Source organism: Haliotis rufescens, unplaced genomic scaffold (genome assembly GCF_023055435.1).
Source record: "Haliotis rufescens isolate VD_foot unplaced genomic scaffold, xgHalRufe1.0.p SCAF_26, whole genome shotgun sequence".
In the NCBI taxonomy this organism is placed as follows: Eukaryota; Metazoa; Mollusca; class Gastropoda; order Lepetellida; family Haliotidae; genus Haliotis; species Haliotis rufescens.
Genome location: NW_025963957.1, coordinates 8549267 through 8570766, shown reverse-complemented (window position 1 = coordinate 8570766; position 21500 = coordinate 8549267). Strand labels below are relative to the sequence as shown.

Genomic DNA, 21500 nt, shown 5'->3' with positions numbered 1-21500 from the left:
TTAAGATTTTAGCTTCCTAACCTGAGCTTCATATCTCCTTCGTTCATATCTCCTTTATTCATATCTCCTTCGTTCATATTTACTTTATTCATGTCTCCTTCATTCATGTCTCCTTCATTCATGTCTCCTTCATTCATATCTCCTTCATTCATATCGTCTTCATACATATCTTCTTCATGCATATCCCCTTTATTATCATCTCCTTCATGCATATCTCCTTCGAAGTCGCTCATATCTCCTTCGTTCAAATCTCCTTTATTCATATCTCCTTTATTCATATCGTCTTCATACATATCTTCTTCATGCATATCCCCTTCATACATATCTCCTTCATTCATGTCTCCTTTATGCGTATCTCCTTTATGCATATCTCCTTTATGCATATCTCCTATATCTCCTTCGTTCATATCTCGTTTATTCATGTCTCCTTCATTCATATCTCCTTCATTCATATCGGCTTTATATACTAGCCACATAAAGAAACTGTGCACGGAGAAAATATAGATATAATGGCACACCGTCCATATATGAAATATAGGTTTGAACACAGTAATTATTGGAGACATTCAAACGCTCATGCACGTCCATGCGATATGACGTCATTGATGGGGGCCTATGGACGTGCAATGTGTTACTGCATGTGCATCCTGTGCAGCTGTACACAGCATGTGCAACTCAAAATTCGCTGTCACTTTGGAAAGCATGATCTGTGGTCATTAAAAAATTCAAAACATCTCAGGCGCAGACACAAGCATATCACAAGCAAATCATTCCAAGATTGACAGCTGCACAGCATCATGAAGCCATTGGAATGATCCGAGCGGGAATGAGGCAACAACAGGTGGCAACACATTTCCAATGCAATCGTAACACGATATCGGCATTGGTGAGGCATTATCAGAACACAAATGACGTTGCCGACAACCCACGCTCAGGACGTCCCCGAGTAACGACGCCAAGACAGGACAGGTGGATTCGAGTGACATATCTCCGACACAGGTTCCAAACGGCAGTAACGACGTCCCAGACAATTCCTGGACTGCGCCGTATCCATCCCAACACTTACAGGAATCGTTTACGTCAGTACGGGATTCGACCACGACGCCCTGCCATACGTCCCATCCTGACACACCGTCATCGAGTCAACCGTCTAAGATGGTGTCGAAATCATGTTCGCCAACCTCGAATATGGTTGAGAAATATTGTCTTTACAGATGAATCGAGGTTCAACATTTCCCACAGTGACGGGCGCCAACGTGTCTACCGGCGTTTGGGAGAACGTTATGCACGCAACTGTATTGTGGAGAGGAATCGTTTTGGAGGTGGCTCAGTGAAGATTTGGGGTGGGATAACAGCAACGCACCGAACCCCTTTGTTGGTTGTTCAGGGCAATCTCACCGGTGTTGGCTACAGAGATCAGATTCTGAGGCCTCTGGTCATTCCTTTCCTGCAACGTCATGGCCCGCGATTGACATTTCAACAGGACAACGCTCGTCCTCACACGGCTAGGGTCGCAATGGATTTCCTTCACCATAACAATGTCATGTTACTGCCATGGCCTGCAATTTCTCCAGATCTCTCCCCAATAGAGCATGTGTGGGATGAAATGGAGCGCCGTCTGCGTCGTCTTCCACATCCTCCAGATAACGTCCGTGACTTGGCACAGGATTTGAGGAGGATATGGCAGGCCATTCCCCAGGCCTTCCATGCCCATTTGGTGGACTCCATGCGTCACCGATGCACTGCTGTGATTCACGCACAGTGTGGTCATACCCGTTATTGACTTTGTGACTTTGTCGTTTGACCCCCTACTCCATTTTGATCTTCTGACGTCATCGTAACAGATGTTGTTCAGGTCCCGTTGACATTTTTCTTATGGTCCGATCATTCAGCTGCTACAGCGTCTGCATCATTTTGTTCTTGTTGTGTTGTATTTCAATCCAGAATATATTTTCTCCGTGCACAGTTTCTTTATGTGGCTAGTATACATATCTTGTTCATTCATATCTCCTTCATTCATATATCCTTTATCCATATCTCCCTCATGCATATCTCCCTTATACATATCTCCTTTATGCATATCTGCTATGTCTCCTTCATTCATATCTCCTTCATTCATATCTCCTTCATACATATCTCCTTCATTCAGATCTCCTTCATACATATCTCCTTCTTACATATCTCCTTTATGTATATCTCTCTCATTGATATAGCCTTAATTTATATCGCCTTCATGCATATCACATTCATACATATGTCATTCATTCACATATTCTTCATACATATCTCCTTTATGCAAATCTCCTTCATACATTTTTCCTTCATTCATATATCCTTAGTACATATCTCTTTTATGCATATCTCTTTCATACATATCTCCTATATGCATATCTCATTTATGCACAACTCCTATATATGCATATCTCCTATATCTTCTTCACACATATCTCCTTCATGCATATCTCCTTCATACATATCTCCTTCATGTATATCTCCTTCACACATATCTTCTCCATGCATACCACCTTCATTCATATCTCCTTCACACATATCTCCTATATTCATATCTCATGCATTCATATCTCCTTCATGAATATCTCCTTTATGCATATCTCCTATATTCATATCTCACTCATTCATACATCCTTCATGCATATCTCCTTTATGCATATCTCCTATATTCATATCTCATGCATTCATATCTCCTTCATGCATATCTCCTTTATGCGTATCTCCTATATTCATATCTCCTTCATTCATGTAAACTTCATACATATCTCCTTCATACACATCTCCTTCATACATATCTCCTTCATACATATCTCCATACATATCTCCTTAATGAATATCTCCTTCATGAATATCTCTTTCTTGAATATCTCCTTCATGCATATCACCTTTATGAATATCTCCTTCATGCATATCTCCTTTATTCATATCTCATTCATTCATATCTCCTTCATGAATATCTCCTTTATGCATATCGCCTATATTCATATCTCATTCATTCATATATCCTTCATGAATATCTCCTTTATGCATATCTCCTATATTAATATCTCCTTCATTCATGTAAACTTCATACATATTTCCTTCATGCATATCACCTTCATGAATATCTCCTTCATGCATATCTCCTTTATTCATATCTCATTCATTCATATCTCCTTCATGAATATCTCCTTTATGCATATCGCCTATATTCATATCTCATTCATTCATGTAAACTTCATACATATTTCCTTCATGAATATCTCCTTCATGAATATCTCCTTTATGCATATCTCCTATATTCATATCTCATTCATTCATATATCCTTCATACGTGTTTTCTTCATTCATGTAAACTTCATACATATTTCATTCATTCATATATCCTTCATTCATATCTCCTTCATACATATCTTCTTAATGCATATCTCCTATATCTCCTTCATACATATCTCCTTCATGCATATCTCCTTCGTACATATCTCCTTCATTCATATCTCCTTCATTCATATCTCCTTCGTACATATATCCTCTATATCTCCTTCATGCATATCTCCTTCATACATATCTCCTTCATGCATATCTCCTTCATGAATATCTCCTTTTTGCATATCTCCATATTCATATCTCATTCATTCATTCATATCTCCTTCATGCATATTTCCTTCATTCACATCTCCTTCACACATATCTCCTTTAAACATATCTCTTATGTCTCCTTCATGAATATCTCCTTCATGAATATCTCCTTCATGAATATCTCCTTCATACATATGTCCTTCATTCATATCTCCCTTCAGTCACATCTCCTTCATGCATATCGCCCTCTGCCATATCTCCTCCATTCATATTTCCCGAATGCATATCTCCTCAATACACATATCTTTTTTCATATCTCCCTCATTCATATCTCCTTCGTTCATATCTCCTTCATACATATCTCCTTCGTTCATATCTCCTTCATTCATATCTCCTTCGTTCATATCTCCTTCCTACATATCTCCTTCGTTCATATCACCTTCGTTCATATCTCTTTTGTTTATATCTCCTTCATGCATATCTCCTTCGTTTATATCTCCTTCGTTCATATCTTCTTCGTTCATATCTCCTTCATACATATCTCCTTCGTTTATATCTCCTTCGTTCATATCTTCTTCGTTCATATCTCCTCAATACACATATCCTTTTTTCATATCTCCCTCATTCATATATCCTTCATTCATATCTCCTTCATACACATCTTCTTCATTCATATCTCCTTCATACATATCTCCTTCATTCATATCTCCTTCATAATATGTCCTTCATAATTTTCTTCTTCATGCATATCTCCTTCATTCATATCTCCTTTATGCATATCTCCTTTATTCATATCTTCCTCATACATATCTCCTTCATGCATATCTCCTTCATGAATATCTCCTTCATAATATGTCCTTCGTAATCTTCTCCTTCATGCATATCTCCTTTATTCATTTCTCCTTCATGCATATCTCCTTTATTCATTTCTCCTTTATGCATATCTCCTTTATTCATTTCTCCTTTATGCATATTTCCTATATTCATCTCCTTCATTCATGTAAACTTCAAACATATTTCCTTCATTCATATCTCCTTTATGAATATCTCCTTTATGCATATCTCCTATATTCGTATCTCATTCATTCATATATCCTTCATACGTGTTTCCTTCATTCATTTAAACTTCATACATATCTCCTTCGTTCATATCTCCTTCGTTCATATCCCCTTCGTTCATATCTCCTTCATACATATCTCCTTCGTTTATATCTCCTTCGTTCATATCTCCTTCGTTCATATCTCCTTCATACATATCTCCTTCGTTCATATCTCCTTCGTTCATATCTCCTTCATGCATATCTCCTTCGTTCATATCTCCTTCATACATATCTCCTTCGTTTATATCACCTTCGTTCATATCTCCTTCGTTCATATCTCCTTCATACATATCTCCTTCGTTCATATCTCCTTCATTCATATCTCCTTCGTTCATATCTCCTTCATACATATCTCCTTCGTTCATATCACCTTCATTCATATCTCTTTTGTTTATATCTCCTTCATGCATATCTCCTTCGTTTATATCTCCTTCGTTCATATCTTCTTCGTTCATATCTCCTTCATACATATCTCCTTCGTTTATATCTCCTTCGTTTATATCTTCTTCGTTCATATCTCCTCAATACACATATCCTTTTTTCATATCTCCCTCATTCATATATCCTTCATTCATATCTCCTTCATACACATCTTCTTCATTCATATCTCCTTCATACATGTCACTTTCATACTTATCTCCTTCATTCATATCTCCTTCATAATATGTCCTTCATAATTTTCTTCTTCATGCATATCTCCTTCATTCATATCTCCTTTATGCATATCTCCTTTATTCATATCTTCCTCATACATATCTCCTTCATGCATATCTCCTTCATGAATATCTCCTTCATAATATGTCCTTCGTAATCTTCTCCTTCATGCATATCTCCTTTATTCATTTCTCCTTCATGCATATCTCCTTTATTCATTTCTCCTTTATACATATCTCCTTTATTCATTTCTCCTTTATGCATATCTCCTATATTCATCTCCTTCATTCATGTAAACTTCAAACATATTTCCTTCATTCATATCTCCTTTATGAATATCTCCTTTATGCATATCTCCTATATTCGTATCTCATTCATTCATATATCCTTCATACGTGTTTCCTTCATTCATTTAAACTTCATACATATCTCCTTCGTTCATATCTCCTTCGTTCATATCCCCTTCGTTCATATCTCCTTCAAACATATCTCCTTCGTTTATATCTCCTTCGTTCATATCTCCTTCGTTCATATCTCCTTCATACATATCTCCTTCGTTCATATCTCCTTCGTTCATATCTCCTTCATGCATATCTCCTTCGTTCATATCTCCTTCATACATATCTCCTTCGTTTATATCACCTTCGTTCATATCTCCTTCGTTCATATCTCCTTCATACATATCTCCTTCGTTCATATCTCCTTCATTCATATCTCCTTCGTTCATATCTCCTTCATACATATCTCCTTCGTTCATATCACCTTCGTTCATATCTCTTTTGTTTATATCTCCTTCATGCATATCTCCTTCGTTTATATCTCCTTCGTTCATATCTTCTTCGTTCATATCTCCTTCGTTTATATCTCCTTCGTTCATATCTCCTTCGTTTATATCTCCTTCGTTCATATCTCCTTCCTTCATATCTCCTTCCTTCATATCTCCTTCATACATATCTCCTTCGTTCATATCTCCTTCATTCATATCTCATTCGTTCATATCTCATTCGTTCATATCTCCTTCATACATATCTCATTCGTTCATATCACCTTCGTTCATATCTCCTTTGTATATATCTCCTTCATGCATATCTCCTTCGTTCATATCTCCTTCGTTCATATCTCCTTCATACATATCTCCTTCGTTCATATCACCTTCTTTCATATCTCTTTTGTTTATATCTCCTTCATGCATATCTCCTTCGTTTATATCTCCTTCGTTCATATCTTCTTCGTTCATATCTCCTTCGTTTATATCTCCTTCGTTCATATCTCCTTCGTTTATATCTCCTTCGTTCATATCTCCTTCCTTCATATCTCCTTCCTTCATATCTCCTTCATACATATCTCCTTCGTTCATATCTCCTTCATTCATATCTCCTTCGTTCATATCTCATTCGTTCATATCTCCTTCATACATATCTCCTTCGTTCATATCACCTTCGTTCATATCTCTTTTGTTTATATCTCCTTCATGCATATCTCCTTCGTTTATATCTCCTTCGTTCATATCTTCTTCGTTCATATCTCCTTCGTTTATATCTCCTTCGTTCATATCTCCTTCGTTTATATCTCCTTCGTTCATATCTCCTTCCTTCATATCTCCTTCCTTCATATCTCCTTCATACATATCTCCTTCGTTCATATCTCCTTCATTCATATCTCATTCGTTCATATCTCATTCGTTCATATCTCCTTCATACATATCTCATTCGTTCATATCACCTTCGTTCATATCTCCTTTGTATATATCTCCTTCATGCATATCTCCTTCGTTTATATCTCCTTCGTTCATATCTCCTTCGTTCATATCTCCTTCATACATATCGCCTTCGTTCATATCTCCTTCGTTTATATCTCCTTCGTTCATATCTCCTTCGTTCATATCTCCTTCATTCATATCTCCTTCATACATATCTTCTTCGTTCATATCTCCATCATTTATATCTCCTGAAGGCGTATCTCCTCAATACATATGTCCTTTATTCATATCTCCCACATTCATATATACTTCGTTCATATCTCCTCCATGCATATCTCCTTCATACAATTATCCTTTATTCATATGTCTGTCATACACATCTCCTTTCTTTATATCTCTTTCATACATATATCCATCATGCATATTTCCTTCATTTTATGTCTCGTTCATACATATCTCATTTATTCATATGTCCTTCATACATATATCTATCATGGATATATCCTTCATTCATATCTCCTGCATACATATATACTTCGTTCATATCTCCTTCGTTCATATCTCCTCAATGCATATCTCCTCAATACATATGTCCTTCAAACATATATCTATCATGGATATATCCTTCATTGATATCTCCTCCATGCGTATCTCCTCCATGCTTACATCCTTCATGCATATCTCCTTCATACAGATATCTCCTTTATGCATATTTCCTTCATTTGCATCTCCTTCATACACATCTCCCTCATTCATATACCCTTGATTCATATCTCCTTCCTGCATATCACATTCAAACATATCTCCCGCATTCATACATTCTTCATGCATATCTCCTTCATGAATATCTCCTTCATACATATCTCCTTCGTACGTATCTCCCTCATGCGTATCTCCTTCATTGATATCTCCTTCATGCATATCTCCTTCATTGATATCTCCTTCATGCATATCTCCTTCATGCATATCTCCTTAATTGATATCTCCTTCATGCATATTTTCTTCATGCATATCTCCTTCATGCATATCTCCTTCATTGATAACTCCTTCATGCATATTTCCTTCATGCTTATCTCCCTCATACATATCTCCCTCATACATATCTCCTTCATTGATATCTCCTTCATGCATATCTCCCTCATACATATCTCCCTCATACATATCTCCTTCATGCATATTTCCTTCATGCATATCTCCCTCATACATATCTCCCTCATACATATCTCCTTCATTGATATCTCCTTCATGCATATCTCCCTCAGACATATTTCCTTCATGCACACCTCCTCCATATGTATTTCCTTCATACACATCTGCTTTGTCCTTCATAATTTTCTTCTTCATGCATATCTCCTTCATACATATCTCCTTTATTCATATGTCCTTCATACATATATCTATCATGGATATATCCTTCATTCATAACCCCTTTATTAATATCTCCTTCGTTCATATCTCCTTTATTCATATCTCATTCATACATCTATCCTTCATAAATATCTCTTTCATACATATCTCCGTCGTACATATCTCCTTCATTCGTATTTCTTTCATACATATCTCCGTAGTACACATATCCTTCATACATGTACATATATCCTTCATACATATCTCCTTCACACATATCTCCTTCATACATATCTCCTTTACACATATCTCCTTCATACATATTTCCTTCATACATATATCCTTCATACATATCTCCTCCAGTCATATCTCCTTGATACATATCTCCTTTATAATATCTCCTTCATACATATCGTCTTCATTCATATCTCCGTCGAACATATCTCTTCATTCGTATTTCTTTCATTCATATCTCCTTCTTAATACATATCTTCTTCAGTCATATCTCCTTCATACATATCTCCTTTATAAGATCTCCTTTATAATATCTCCTTTATAATATCTCCTTCATACATATCTTCTTCATTCATATCTCCTTCATTCATATCTCCTTCATACATATACCCTACATACAAATCTTCCTCTTATATCACCTATGTGTCATAGAATGCATTTAAGTCAGACGCTCTATTGGAGTAAAGAACTGGCAGCAGAGATCGTGTTTATATAATCCTCTCGGAGAAAACTGGACATTACATTATATTACATTACATTCTATAAGGGCGGGTGGTGTTCTACCTGACAGGTTTTTACAACCATGATTTTTGTTGTCGATCAAGAACAGCATATATACTGAACAAGAAAAGTTCCTGTGACATTGAATAAGATTTAATGCAAAGTAATGTTTTTTACCAAATCTAAAAACAATTCGATCCATCTCATCCCACATGTGCTCGATTGGTGAGAGATCAGAGGAGCGAGCCGGCCAGGGGATGACATTCACGTTGTTTTGTTGAAGAGAATCCTGAACAAGTCGAGCAATATGAGGCCGGGCGTTGTCATGTTGAAAGGTAATGCATGGGCCATGACGTCGCAAAAACGGTAGAACAACAGGGCCGATGATCTCGTCTCGGTAACGCTGTCCATTGAGATTTCCCTCTACCACTATCAAACGGGTCCTCTGTCTTGCTTTAATCCCACACCATACCATAACGCTGTCACCACCGAACCGATCTTCTTCCATGACAATGATTGACGTAACGTTCACCTCGACGTCGGTACACTCGAATCCGTCCATCGCTGTGGCTGAGGTGAAAATGAGACTCGTCAGTGAATAGAACTTATCCCCACTGCATGGCCGTCCAGCGTAGACGCTGTCTGCACCACTGTGGACGTGCTTGACGGTGGTTTCCTGTGAAAATGGGACGTCTGGCGGGTCTTCTGGCGACAATGCCTGCACATCTGAGGCGACGACGTACGGTTTGTGAAGATATTCGTCGAAGGCCAGGGATGCATCTTGCAGTCTCTGTTGCTGGCTGGAATCGATTTCGTAGGTGTGTTGCTCGAATCCAGTTGTCTTGTCGATTACTTGTTACACATGGCCTGCTACTCTGAGGATGGTCTCTGACTGCATTAGTCTGTTGCCAACGTTGCCATAAACACCAAATGGTGTTTCTGTGGACATTAAATTGTCTTGCAACAGCACGTTGACTAGATCCTGCTTCAAGCATACCAATGGCTCGCAGAGGCTCATTTTCGGACAGGCGTGGCATTTCGTAATGTTGAATAATTGCGTAATTTGGTTGTTTTTCTGAGTGGTTGCTGTTAGCACGATGCTAAACAATGCAGATGGAATCCCGTTAACGCGCATGTTTTTATACCAATTCTTGGGTAGTGAAATGCATGGGGCTTGCGTAAAAGTCAACTTTTGCATGGAATGCATGCTTTTCTGCAGGAGTTGCGTTTTTTGTGACTTGATTCCATTCATGTACTACAATATTGAAAACCAAACTTTACTTGTGTGAAAAATACACTAAAATATTGGTGTCACAGGAACTTTTGTTGTTGAATATATTTAAGAACTAACTAACCATGTGCGTGTGCATTGGAGTATGAGCATTCCTAGAGTGAGGGCCAAACTGTATGCACAATGTTTGGCCCTCATTGAACAAGTAAAAGTCAATTCTTATAATTTTTTGATATCACTGTTTTTTACTTCGAAGTTTTGAGCGCTTGATCTATGCAATTTTGTTTAAAGTGGCACGTGTAGCTTTATGTTTACACTGACAGTCAAACAACAACCAGCTGTATCGCGGAATAAAATAGGTCCTCAAAAAGAGTCCATGACATGATCGTATACATGTATGCTCAACTTGCTTTACAGGAAAATCTGTTGCATAGTTTGTTTACAACAAATGTATTCAAATAATATCATCATTGGATAAGAAAGGTATGTTACGAACTTCTTCAGTTAGGCGTAATACATTTACATCGTGCACAAGACGCCAAAAGGGACGACACGATAAACGTGACGGGAGAGATTTCCGAAGTTGTTGATAAACTTGTGGCGGTTACATGTGTTAGTCATCATTGATTAAAGATGTGTCAAATAGATACTAAGGTACATTCATAGATTGCTATTGTAGTTTAGACACATATCGAGTTGATAACACGGTAGTTTGGATGTGCATTTCTTCGTGTTGTTCGCTTAGATGGGTCTCAGCGTTGATTTGCGTGAACGGGCATGAAGTCTAACGCTCTGACGTTTCTCAATGTATACTTAAACGCAGAGTTCGAAATTATGGGGTATGAATGATCAGAAAGAACGTTTTTTATTCATTCACTCTAGGGAAGTCCCAGGGTTTCCCCAAGGAATGTGTAAGAAATCAGACTCGTTAAAAACGTAGGGACGTCAAATTGTGTAGTTCATATACTTAGGAACGTCAATGTCGCGGTCATGTGACCGACCTCTCGTCACATGGAAAAGCTGCATATATATGTGTAAACTTCACATGAAATTATATTAACGTATTGTCAGTATTAACAATAGCTTTATTTATACAAATGACAGAGCGGCGGAAACTAACATCAGCGAAATTAAAGCGTTGAATTGGCAAAACTATTGCAGTTACCAACAACACTTTGCAATCATACATTCCATTCATCGTGAACCAGTTAATCTCTTGACAGAGCCAAATTACCACTCGGCACTACTCCGACATACACTCCACCTACAAGAAACGGGAACTACACAGACAGGAACTTTATCAACTTCCACCTGGCACTACACCTCCAGCATGTTGCACTGGGCACTACACCGACAGCAGGTTCGTTAACAGCCACTGGGGACTACAGCGAAAACGCCATCAACTCCTACTGGGGACTACACCGACAGCAACTTCATCAACCACCACTTGAGACTACACCAACAGCAACTTCATCAACTACGACTGGGGACGATACCAACAGCAACTCCTTTAACTACCACTCGGCGCTTCACTGACAGCAACTCCATCACTACACCTGGGCACTACGCCGACAGCAACTTCATCAACTTTCACTGGGAACCACACCGACAGTAACATCATCAACTACCACTGGGGACTACAGCGACAGCAACTCCATCAACTACCACTCGGCACTACACTGACAGCAACTCCATCACTACACCTGGGCACTACGCCGACAGCAACTTCATCAACTTTCACTGGGAACCACACCGACAGCAACATCATCAACTACCACTGGGGACTACACCGACAGCAACACCATCGACTCCCACTAGGGACTACAGATACAGCAACCCCATCAACTACCGCTCGGCACTACACCGACAGCAACTTCACCAACCTCTACTGGGGACTACACCGACAACAGCTCCATTAACCTCTAGTCGGGACTACACCGACAACAATTGTATATACTGGGACTACATCGACAGCAACTCCATCAACTACCACTGGAGGCTACACCGACGAACACTCCATCAAGTACTACAGTGGCACACATTGACATCAACTCCATCAACCTCCCATGGGAACTACATCAAAAGCAACTCCTAACACTGATAGCAGCTACCGCTGATGACTACAGTGACAGCTATTACCACAGTATCTGTACTTGTATTTTGCATGTGGACAGCATAAGCAATAGTGGTAGTGACTGTTTGGCATGTGGGTAGCATCAGCAAGAGTAGTTGTCTGTGAATGGATTTCGGCTAGTACTAGCAATAGCAGTAGTGTGTGTTTGGCAAGTTAATGGTATTAGCAATAGTAGTAGTATGTGATTGGAATGTGGATAGTATTAGCAATAATAGTTGTGTTGATCAACGTCTGTGTTATTATTCAATACGCAGGCAGCATGACATGTTTGTACCTGACTTAAGATAATACTTGGCAACCAACACATGCTGCAAGCTGAATTCACTTGAAACAGCAGGTCAATGTAATGCATCCTCTCTTGACAGGGTACTTCTGGGTAGTTTGATGTAGGGCCAAGAAACAAACAATTTCTAAAATATTAAAGATAGGATTGATATTATAAACTGACAGCCAAAAGAAACTTCGCCATAGTTTTAAATCACAAAAGTTATATGTATGAAGTAAAATGTATTAAAAAATGAAAAATCAGAACGAAATCAACATTTATAACGACAGTCACACAGCATCCGATATTTGCATGACCTTTGCCCGAATTGAGGTGGGATAGCAAAGGCAAGCTTTCAACGTAATGGACAAAGGGAACGCACATCGAAAATAGCTTAAGTTCAATGACAAGTCAAAGTAATAGCGTGTATGACCAGCCCCGGGTACAAGACACGAAAACACACTCCGGCGCACAGACAAGTCAGTCGTCTGATGATGTCACGTGGGATACTTCACCATTTTTCTAACGATATGCCAATAATTGCAAGCAAATATGTCATAAATACTTCCCAAATTATAATAAATACGATCCCACGTCCACTGTTTTGTGATCGCATGTTTTGTGACCGCATGTTACCTATCATGTTCACGGAATGCTAGAGAGTCTCGTTCTGAATTGTTCCGTTTTCCATTTATGACCGATGTCACAAGCAAAGGCGAAGTTGACTTTTTCAATTGAGTTTGGTTTTCATTTTCAACCATACGCGAAAATAAAACAACCAATATTCATATAAAAGCTCCACAGTCATTAGTTCTTAGGTAGTCATGTGGTCGCTTGCTGTCCGGAGACCTCTCACTGTTACAGCTTTTGTTAGATACTGCAACGATCGACACTGCAACTGATATGATGGATACTGCAACTTACGCGATATCTAATCAGCTGCTCGGCGCAAATAATTTTGCAGTAACTTATCCTCACGATCACAACCAACTGTATGATACTGAGAAACTCGAATATGTTTGGATGCGAAATGGACCCTAAAAATGGATAGTATTAAATGTCCATGATGTTACTATGCTCTATTATGCAAGCCATCAGTGTGACGACTGTCACACATTTTCAAGAAAACTCATGGTTGTATTTCTGAATGAACGATGGTGTGTTTTCTCGGGTACTGTTCGGAGAAACAATCGAACAATATAAAAAAACATTAACTAAACATTAACCGCAATATTCGAGGAAAACAGTACTCGTTTGACCGAAGTTGTCTCTTCTAGATCGCATCATCGGCTTGTAAAGAGGCACCAATTATCGGTGTTCTATTTCAGCAACCTTCTCAATACTTCGGATTCAACCAATACAACTTCAGCCATTGTCTTTGCTAACACACAATTTATCGACGCGAACGCATTGTTCTCAGGAATGAGTAAAATTATTGGCAACCTTCTATATGACTATCAGGCGCGTTCAACACTTCTGCTGCGTGTGCAGAATGACCTACGTCATGCTGTTGATTCCTAGGACGCAGCGATTCCTCTCTTTAGCCAGCAGCATTTGACACAAGGTACAACTCAACACTTCAGAAGACATTGGAGTCAGAAGTTGGTTGTTCTGTCATGGTTCACATCATATTACACATGATGCCACTGGTCAGTGAGTATTGATGGAGTGAGATCAGATAGAAGCGTACTGAAGTTTTGGAGTGTCACAGGGATCTTGGCCCAATACCTTTTACATTATATACCCTACCAGTTGGAAGAACTGCAAGACCTCATAACCCCAGGTTTCATCTGTTTGCTGATGACACGCAACTGTATCTAGGATTCAAATCATCATCAGTTAGGGAGAATTCCAGAGAATCACAGCCTGCAGTGCTGACATCAAAAGTTGGATGACCACAAACTTCCACAAATTGAATGATGTCAAAAAGAGAAATTAGATCATCAGTTGAAAACTAATAAGGGCCAAGCTTCAACTTGCCGATAAGGCTTTGGGGACAATTTTGTTCAACCAAGCAATCACGCAAGAAATCTGGCCGTGATCATTTATTCAACATTAAGTTTGAGAATAGAGCAACAAAACCCTTTTCCAAATCCGATAGAAATCTCTGCATAAAGCAGGGTCGACAATACGATTCCGTCTACATTATGAGCACGTGTTTATGAATCCATTAGAAAATAAATCCATGCATTTTTCACTTCAGGATTGCAACAGTCCTCTGCATGACATTCAGCACAATTATCTGGACAAGCTACGGGTTTAGGGTAAGGCTACAACGGGTGCACAATACAGCTGCCAGGTCCCATCACCTAGTGTCGAATTCGCGACCACATAAAACCGCTCCTCTAAGAACTGCATTGGCTACCAGTGATGATCGGCGGATAGTAATACTACTTGCGAAATCTTTCTGTGTTAACTGGTTGGTTGATTATAATACGAGAAAGACTGAACTGATTATCTAAACGGACGGAAATTGTTTTAACGGTGTCAGATGCAATTCCCTATTTGACTTGATTTGACCGTGTTTTATCAGGCGGAAAACTGATTTGCCTTTGCATGTGTTTGTGACGGGTGCCACCGATGGGGCAGGATACGCTCATCTTTTTGTGAACAAGTAGAATTATCACTATGTCATAGAAACACATGCTCATGGTTTAGTCGAAATCAACAATCGAAGCTGCCTTTGTCAGAGATTTCTTAGGAATCGGGTTTTGTCGCTTTTATAAAAGTGTTCGTCATAATAACACCTACCCCAGAAGCACCTAGCAGCAACGATATGTAACGTTTTATTGAGAAAATTCATCTCCCTTCTCTCAAGGCGAATCTTGACTAATATATACAGCTCACATTTGGACCACACTTGAATATGCTTCTGAAATCTACTCTGGATTTACCATGTAAACACATTAATCTTGAAGGAGCATGTATTGTCATTGTTTGCCCATGAGTTCGGGTTGCTCTAAAAATAAACTTGGCATAGAAGTAAATTAAAAATAAAGTGTAGATTATATATATGACATAAATAATAACAATATATAAAAATATATATCAGCTCCAGAGAATATTATCCGTCGATTACCCTACCATCTTGATTAATGGTCATTTGCTGTGTGACGGAATACAGATGAGGCTCTCAGGGGTTTTGAAGTGAAACCCTCAGTAAATATTTCCTACATTCAGCAGTGGATACTGGAATGACCTCGATTAAGGAACAATCTTTTTATTACAAGAGATAAGACGCCAGGCAAATCCAGGTTTCAAACAACCTACTGCATGTGTGAAGATCACTTTCTGTGGCCAAGCGGACGATGATTCTTGTTCTTAACACTTGAAATCAGTGAATGCTCATGATAACTCACAAGCTAATTTCATTAATTAATATATAGGCTAACATACAGTTTCCACAAATTTTGTTTTAAATAATTTTAATGTGGACATGTTGGAACTTGAAAATGATAACAGATAGAAATAGCAACATATATTCTCATACTTGTATACCTATTCCTAACTGTTGTGCGAGCTTATCTTTTGTTTCTATGAAGGTTCACTGATGGGTTCTGAGCCTCACATAGAAGGAATTACGTAATGGTGAACATTAGATAATGTCATAGAGGCATATCCACAAACACCTCACCTCAGTCAGCTGAGCAAATCGTTTCGCAATACAAATCAGGTAAATAAGCAGGGGTACGTGACCTTGGAAAATGGACATACTTGAGGAACGTGCAATGATCAACACAAAAAGACACCCTGAAGGTATGAGTACAACACTAGGGACGGATGCCCTTTCTATGTGTCCGTAAAGGGGTGGGCAGCAGAGATGAAACGTGACCGGGTGAGCCTTGAAGACTACCCCCGTTCTGGAAGTTCTGTCATGTAAGCAACACCAGAATGATTGAGAGAATCTACAGAAACTGTTTTTGAAGAGGTAATAACTTGATAGATTTTTGGGTACTGATCAGGGAAAATGCCAATTTTGAATGTCCATATCTTTCAGGGTCTGAGTAAAAGCATCTATGAAATGATATGGTATATACGTGTCCTATTCTGTCCATATATGTACATAACCACATAAATAAAGTTGATGCTTAACAGAATATGCCTAGTTTGAGTATCCTTGTTCATCATAGAGTAATAGCATGCTATAACATTTCTTTGGATATCTACCATTTCTCTCTTCCAGCTAGCGAACCACCATTTTTAAAACTTTTGTCTTTTTCTTGTCGACAGATACATTCCAGCCTCTTAATTTGCTTTTGTAGTCCAGGTAGTGTGCTTGTAAACATCACTATACCATCGGCAAACAAAAGAAGAAATAATTTTACACTTTCCGGTCGAAGTTGGATGCCTTCAGAACAGTTTTGCTGAATTTGTTGAGCTAATTCGTTGATAAAGAAAGATAACAAAAACGGACTTAAAGTACACCCTTGCCTAACGCCAATATTGCTTTCAAACATGTCAGAAACAATACCATTAGTTCGCACACAAACCTTTACATTGTGATACCTACAACCCATTAATTTTCCAATTTTACTGCTAAGACCATGTGCTTTGAAACGTGACCACGCCTCGCCAAATATTTTCCTCCTAACCTAATATGACACCGTATACAGCAACTAAAGACGCCATAATTAATAAAATCTCTGATTAAACCACCCAAATCTGTCTCCTTCAACCATGTTTCAGTTAGCCCGACTGTATCAAATAAGTTAACAAAGTTAATAAATTCATAATCCAGCTTGTACAACCCACACAAGCATTTTTGTCCAGTACCAAGTTCCCCGCCTCTTGTAACCCCCCTCCCCCTCCCCCACCCCCCGGCCCCTGTCACCATGTAGCAAGGCACGTATTCTGGGGGTGTTCCTGATAGTGCGCGACGTTACATATTGATTGACACCGGTGACTAGCCTGTGACAGGGCATGGCCGTCACCAGGGATATGTATGTCACCCGCTGCTACTTGTGGACGTGCATTACGGTTTATATCAGCCCGGGCTGGGATAACGCATCTGTCTCTTCACGCTGTGGTCAGAGAGAAACAACATGAAATCGTTTTGTCTTCTACTCTTACTAATCTCTGGTAAGTAAAAGAGATATTCTCATTAGCTATATATATATATATATATAGAATATATAGAATGTATTACAGTGATAAAATTAACATTACATAATGTATATTACATTTCAAATATAACGTAATCTTGATCGAATGATAACAATGTTTAAGCATAATTTAAACCATATATTTATTATAATTTAGACCATATAAGTTTTTTATTGGATGACATTTGAATGATATTTAATCAATTGGATAAACTAAGATGCAAAAAGTATCTGTTTTTAAAGAAGTAAAACATTTGTTGCCATACACGATGAAAGAATGAAACTTTTAGAATTAACATAAAATCGATATTCAATTTACATCTGTATTTTCCAAATGATTATATCGTTATTGATTTATTCTTTAACTTTTTAAACGTCTGGTACATTATGAATGCAGAATATAATAACGTACATTAGAATTGACTGTAAATAAGTTACCAATTTTAAAACTTTTACAAATATTTATAATTGGACATATCACCGTCATGACAAGATATCTTTCACTTAGTTGCAGTGTAGTCGTGCAATATATTTAAAATGCACGTAGGTAATGCGCACAGAGCACTTATGCACACTGAATGCTGCGCTATACAAATGCATTTATTATTAATGTAAAATTTTAGTGACGTATCATATTACATTATTACATAAAACAAATCATAATGAGTCGTATTACATCATTTCCAGATAGTTATAGCGTTGGATACAGCAATAGCAGAAATGTAATACTGGGTATAGTACAATATAATGAAATGCACGTTTAATCCAAACAACAGAAAGACTTACTGAATCACATTAACGCAAGATGTTCATAAAATTGTTATTGTAAAGTGCATATCGAAATTGACTTTTTGTGAAATATTTATTTCAAAGCGATTGAACACATTCATAAGAAATATATGCTACTAGCAGCCTGTTGTATAACACTCTCAAATGATTTAAACATTTATTCACAATATGTGAACCTGATTAGGGGACAAGTTCTTAGATTGCCATCTCCCTGGTATTTACAAATTTCACAACTTCTAAATTCAATATATATGTATATGCGTACAACACTGTAGAAGAATTTACGTTTCTTTCTACGCCAAATTAGAGGTTTCCAGTCGGTTGTGTTATAAAATGAATGCATTGAGGTCATATTTAGGTAGAACAGGTGCGACACGTGCAGCTTTTAATTGTAATTGTTGTAATTTCTCACTTCCCCTTCGATGCAACCATCCAATACCTCACATGCGCATTCAAAGTGTTGTCTTGGGAACATTTATTATAGATTGTTTATGGTATTTCTGTGATGTAGATTTTTTAGTTTTCCAACTGAGTAAATCATCTTGAAAGTTGTTTTTATTAAGGTATCTATGACAAAATCGTTTGCCACGGGCTTCAAGTATAACACCACAGTGCATATGGCTTTTTTACAGAGCTGTTATCTTTTCAGGTGAAATATAGTTGTAGACCCCAAACGTTGTCTTGCGAGAGAATAGAACAAAATTTCGCCCATGTACTTAAGATTGATGTATGTGTACTACTTGAATGTTCCAATACACTGTTATCATTTGATGACATGCCAATCGATGTAATGTCGGCAAAAAGTCTTGTCATACAGTCTAATGTTATTTATACAGACAATAAAGAGTAGAGGACCAAGCACGCCCCACCCTGTGACATGCCAGCCTTCATGTAGCTTCGTTTAGATATTTCCCCATTCACAAATACGCTTTGGCGCGATTACTTGTGTAACTAGTAAGCCATTTCAATGATTGGCATTTTATGCCATTCCTCTCCAACCTTTACTCTAGCCCACTCTGCGATCAAAGACTACTGATACATCACGGAATACAATACAATAATTGTCTTTGTTATCTAAAGGTTTACAAATAATAAACATTGTTGCTACATAAGCTGTTACGTCCTACTCTAGTGTGTGACTGACATGCGCCAGGCTGTTTTTTCTATTCCAGTTTGTGGATCTCGGCGTCCTCGGCTTGACTGCCAGCAGCCCGGATGCCACTACGACTTCAACATCTACTGCCTCAGATCCGGACATCTCGTACTCGGCGACTGCAAGCGCAAACGGGCTGTATGTCAGTAAGCAATTAGCAATTTTATTAAGTCCCTAGATAGGCAGTTTGATTTTGTGTATGCATATGGTAGACATGAAGGTGAAAGGAAGGTGATACGTTTGACTGATTGTAAAAATATGGTAGATGTTGAAACATGTAGATGTGATTATGGAAGACTTATGTCGAACTGTGAAAAGATGATAGATGTAGAAGATTGTAAATATTGACGTAGACAGAAGACGTGGAGCAGATTGTAAATCTAGACGTAGACAGAAGATGTGGAACAGATTGTAAATCTTGACGTAGACAGAAGATGTGGAGCAGATTGTAAATCTAGACGTAGACAGAAGATGTGGAGCAGATTATAAATCTAGACGTAGACGGAAGATGTGAAGCAGATTGTAAATCTAGACGTAGACAGAAGATGTGGAACAGATTGTAAATATTGACGTAGACAGAAGATGTGGAGCAGATTGTAAATCTAGACGTAGACAGAAGATGTGGAGCAGATTGTAAATCTAGACGTAGACGGAAGATGTGAAGCAGATTGTAAATCTAGACGTAGACAGAAGATGGGGAGCAGATTGTGAATCTAGACGTAGACAGAAGATGTGGAGCAGATTGTGAATCTAGACGTAGACAGAAGATGTGGAGCAGATTGTAAATCTAGACGTAGACAGAAGACGTGGAGCAGATTGTACAACTGGGAACAGACGGAAGAAGTGGAGAGGATTGAACATGTTGAGGTGGAAGGTAGATGAGGAGGTGGATTGTAGATGTGAAGGTTGATGTTAGATATTGTGGTTTATGTTAAATCCATTGTAGATGTAGAGGCTGGTTGTGAATACGGGCGTAAATATGTTTGATGCTGTAGATGCTGTAGATGTAGCACCAACCAAATAGGACGTAATTAAACAATAAGAAAGACTGTATGCACAGATTGCTTCTGACGTGTGTTGAGTACATTTATACCATATTTCCGTTGCCTTTTAACCCTCTGGATGCCGAGTTTTTTTCTGGCGCACATTTTCCTAAGATCGGAAAAGTGAAGGTTGTGCGGGAACTGCGCTCACGCGGCACTGGATCTACCTCTGGCTATAAAATTACGCTGAGGTGGAGAATATTAAATTTCCTATTTGATGGTGTAAATTTAACTGCAAATATTAAACAGGTTTTAAAAAAAGACACTTCTAAGTGTTGTCCTAAAATTTATCCTGCGTTGAAAAACAGTAAATTTCTCCGCTTTTTATCGTACACCGATAAAATACTGTGCGACGATTTTTTTTATTTAGAAGCTCTACGGAAACTGTCACAAAATACTGCCTAATATCTGAACGACATATCTACATATGAAATAGAGTTATATGCGTATGTATAACGGCATACATTCAATGCCAAAAATAGCATGCCGTACATTTCTCTATGACGTCAAAAGGCGACAGAGAGGTTACACACGTACAAAGAAAAGGGGGCATAACTCCGCTATGCTTAGCACTAGTTTATTGTAACTCTGGTCAATTGGTGAGAATTAGCTGTGGGAAAGGACAATATATTTTCGTGGTGATTTGTTCACGAGGAACCAAACTATTCTAACACCAAT

General features: G+C 38.3%; 3 protein-coding genes across 3 annotated transcripts; all 3 read right to left on the bottom strand.

Moving 5' to 3' along the window:
• Positions 1-8: 8 nt before the first annotated feature.
• LOC124137430 (sodium/potassium/calcium exchanger 1-like) lies at positions 9-452 on the bottom strand. The gene has a single exon (XM_046503712.2). It carries the CDS (start codon positions 450-452, stop codon positions 9-11), a length of 444 nt encoding a protein of 147 aa, XP_046359668.2.
• Positions 453-5736: 5284 nt separating this feature from the next.
• Positions 5737-6306, bottom strand: LOC125383689 (uncharacterized PPE family protein PPE16-like). The gene has a single exon (XM_048402393.1). The coding sequence runs from the start codon at positions 6304-6306 to the stop codon at positions 5737-5739; it is 570 nt and encodes a 189-aa protein (XP_048258350.1).
• A 1529-nt stretch (positions 6307-7835) lies between these two features.
• On the bottom strand, positions 7836-8315 carry LOC125383688 (keratin-associated protein 10-8-like). The gene has a single exon (XM_048402392.1). It carries the CDS (start codon positions 8313-8315, stop codon positions 7836-7838), a length of 480 nt encoding a protein of 159 aa, XP_048258349.1.
• Positions 8316-21500: the final 13185 nt, after the last annotated feature.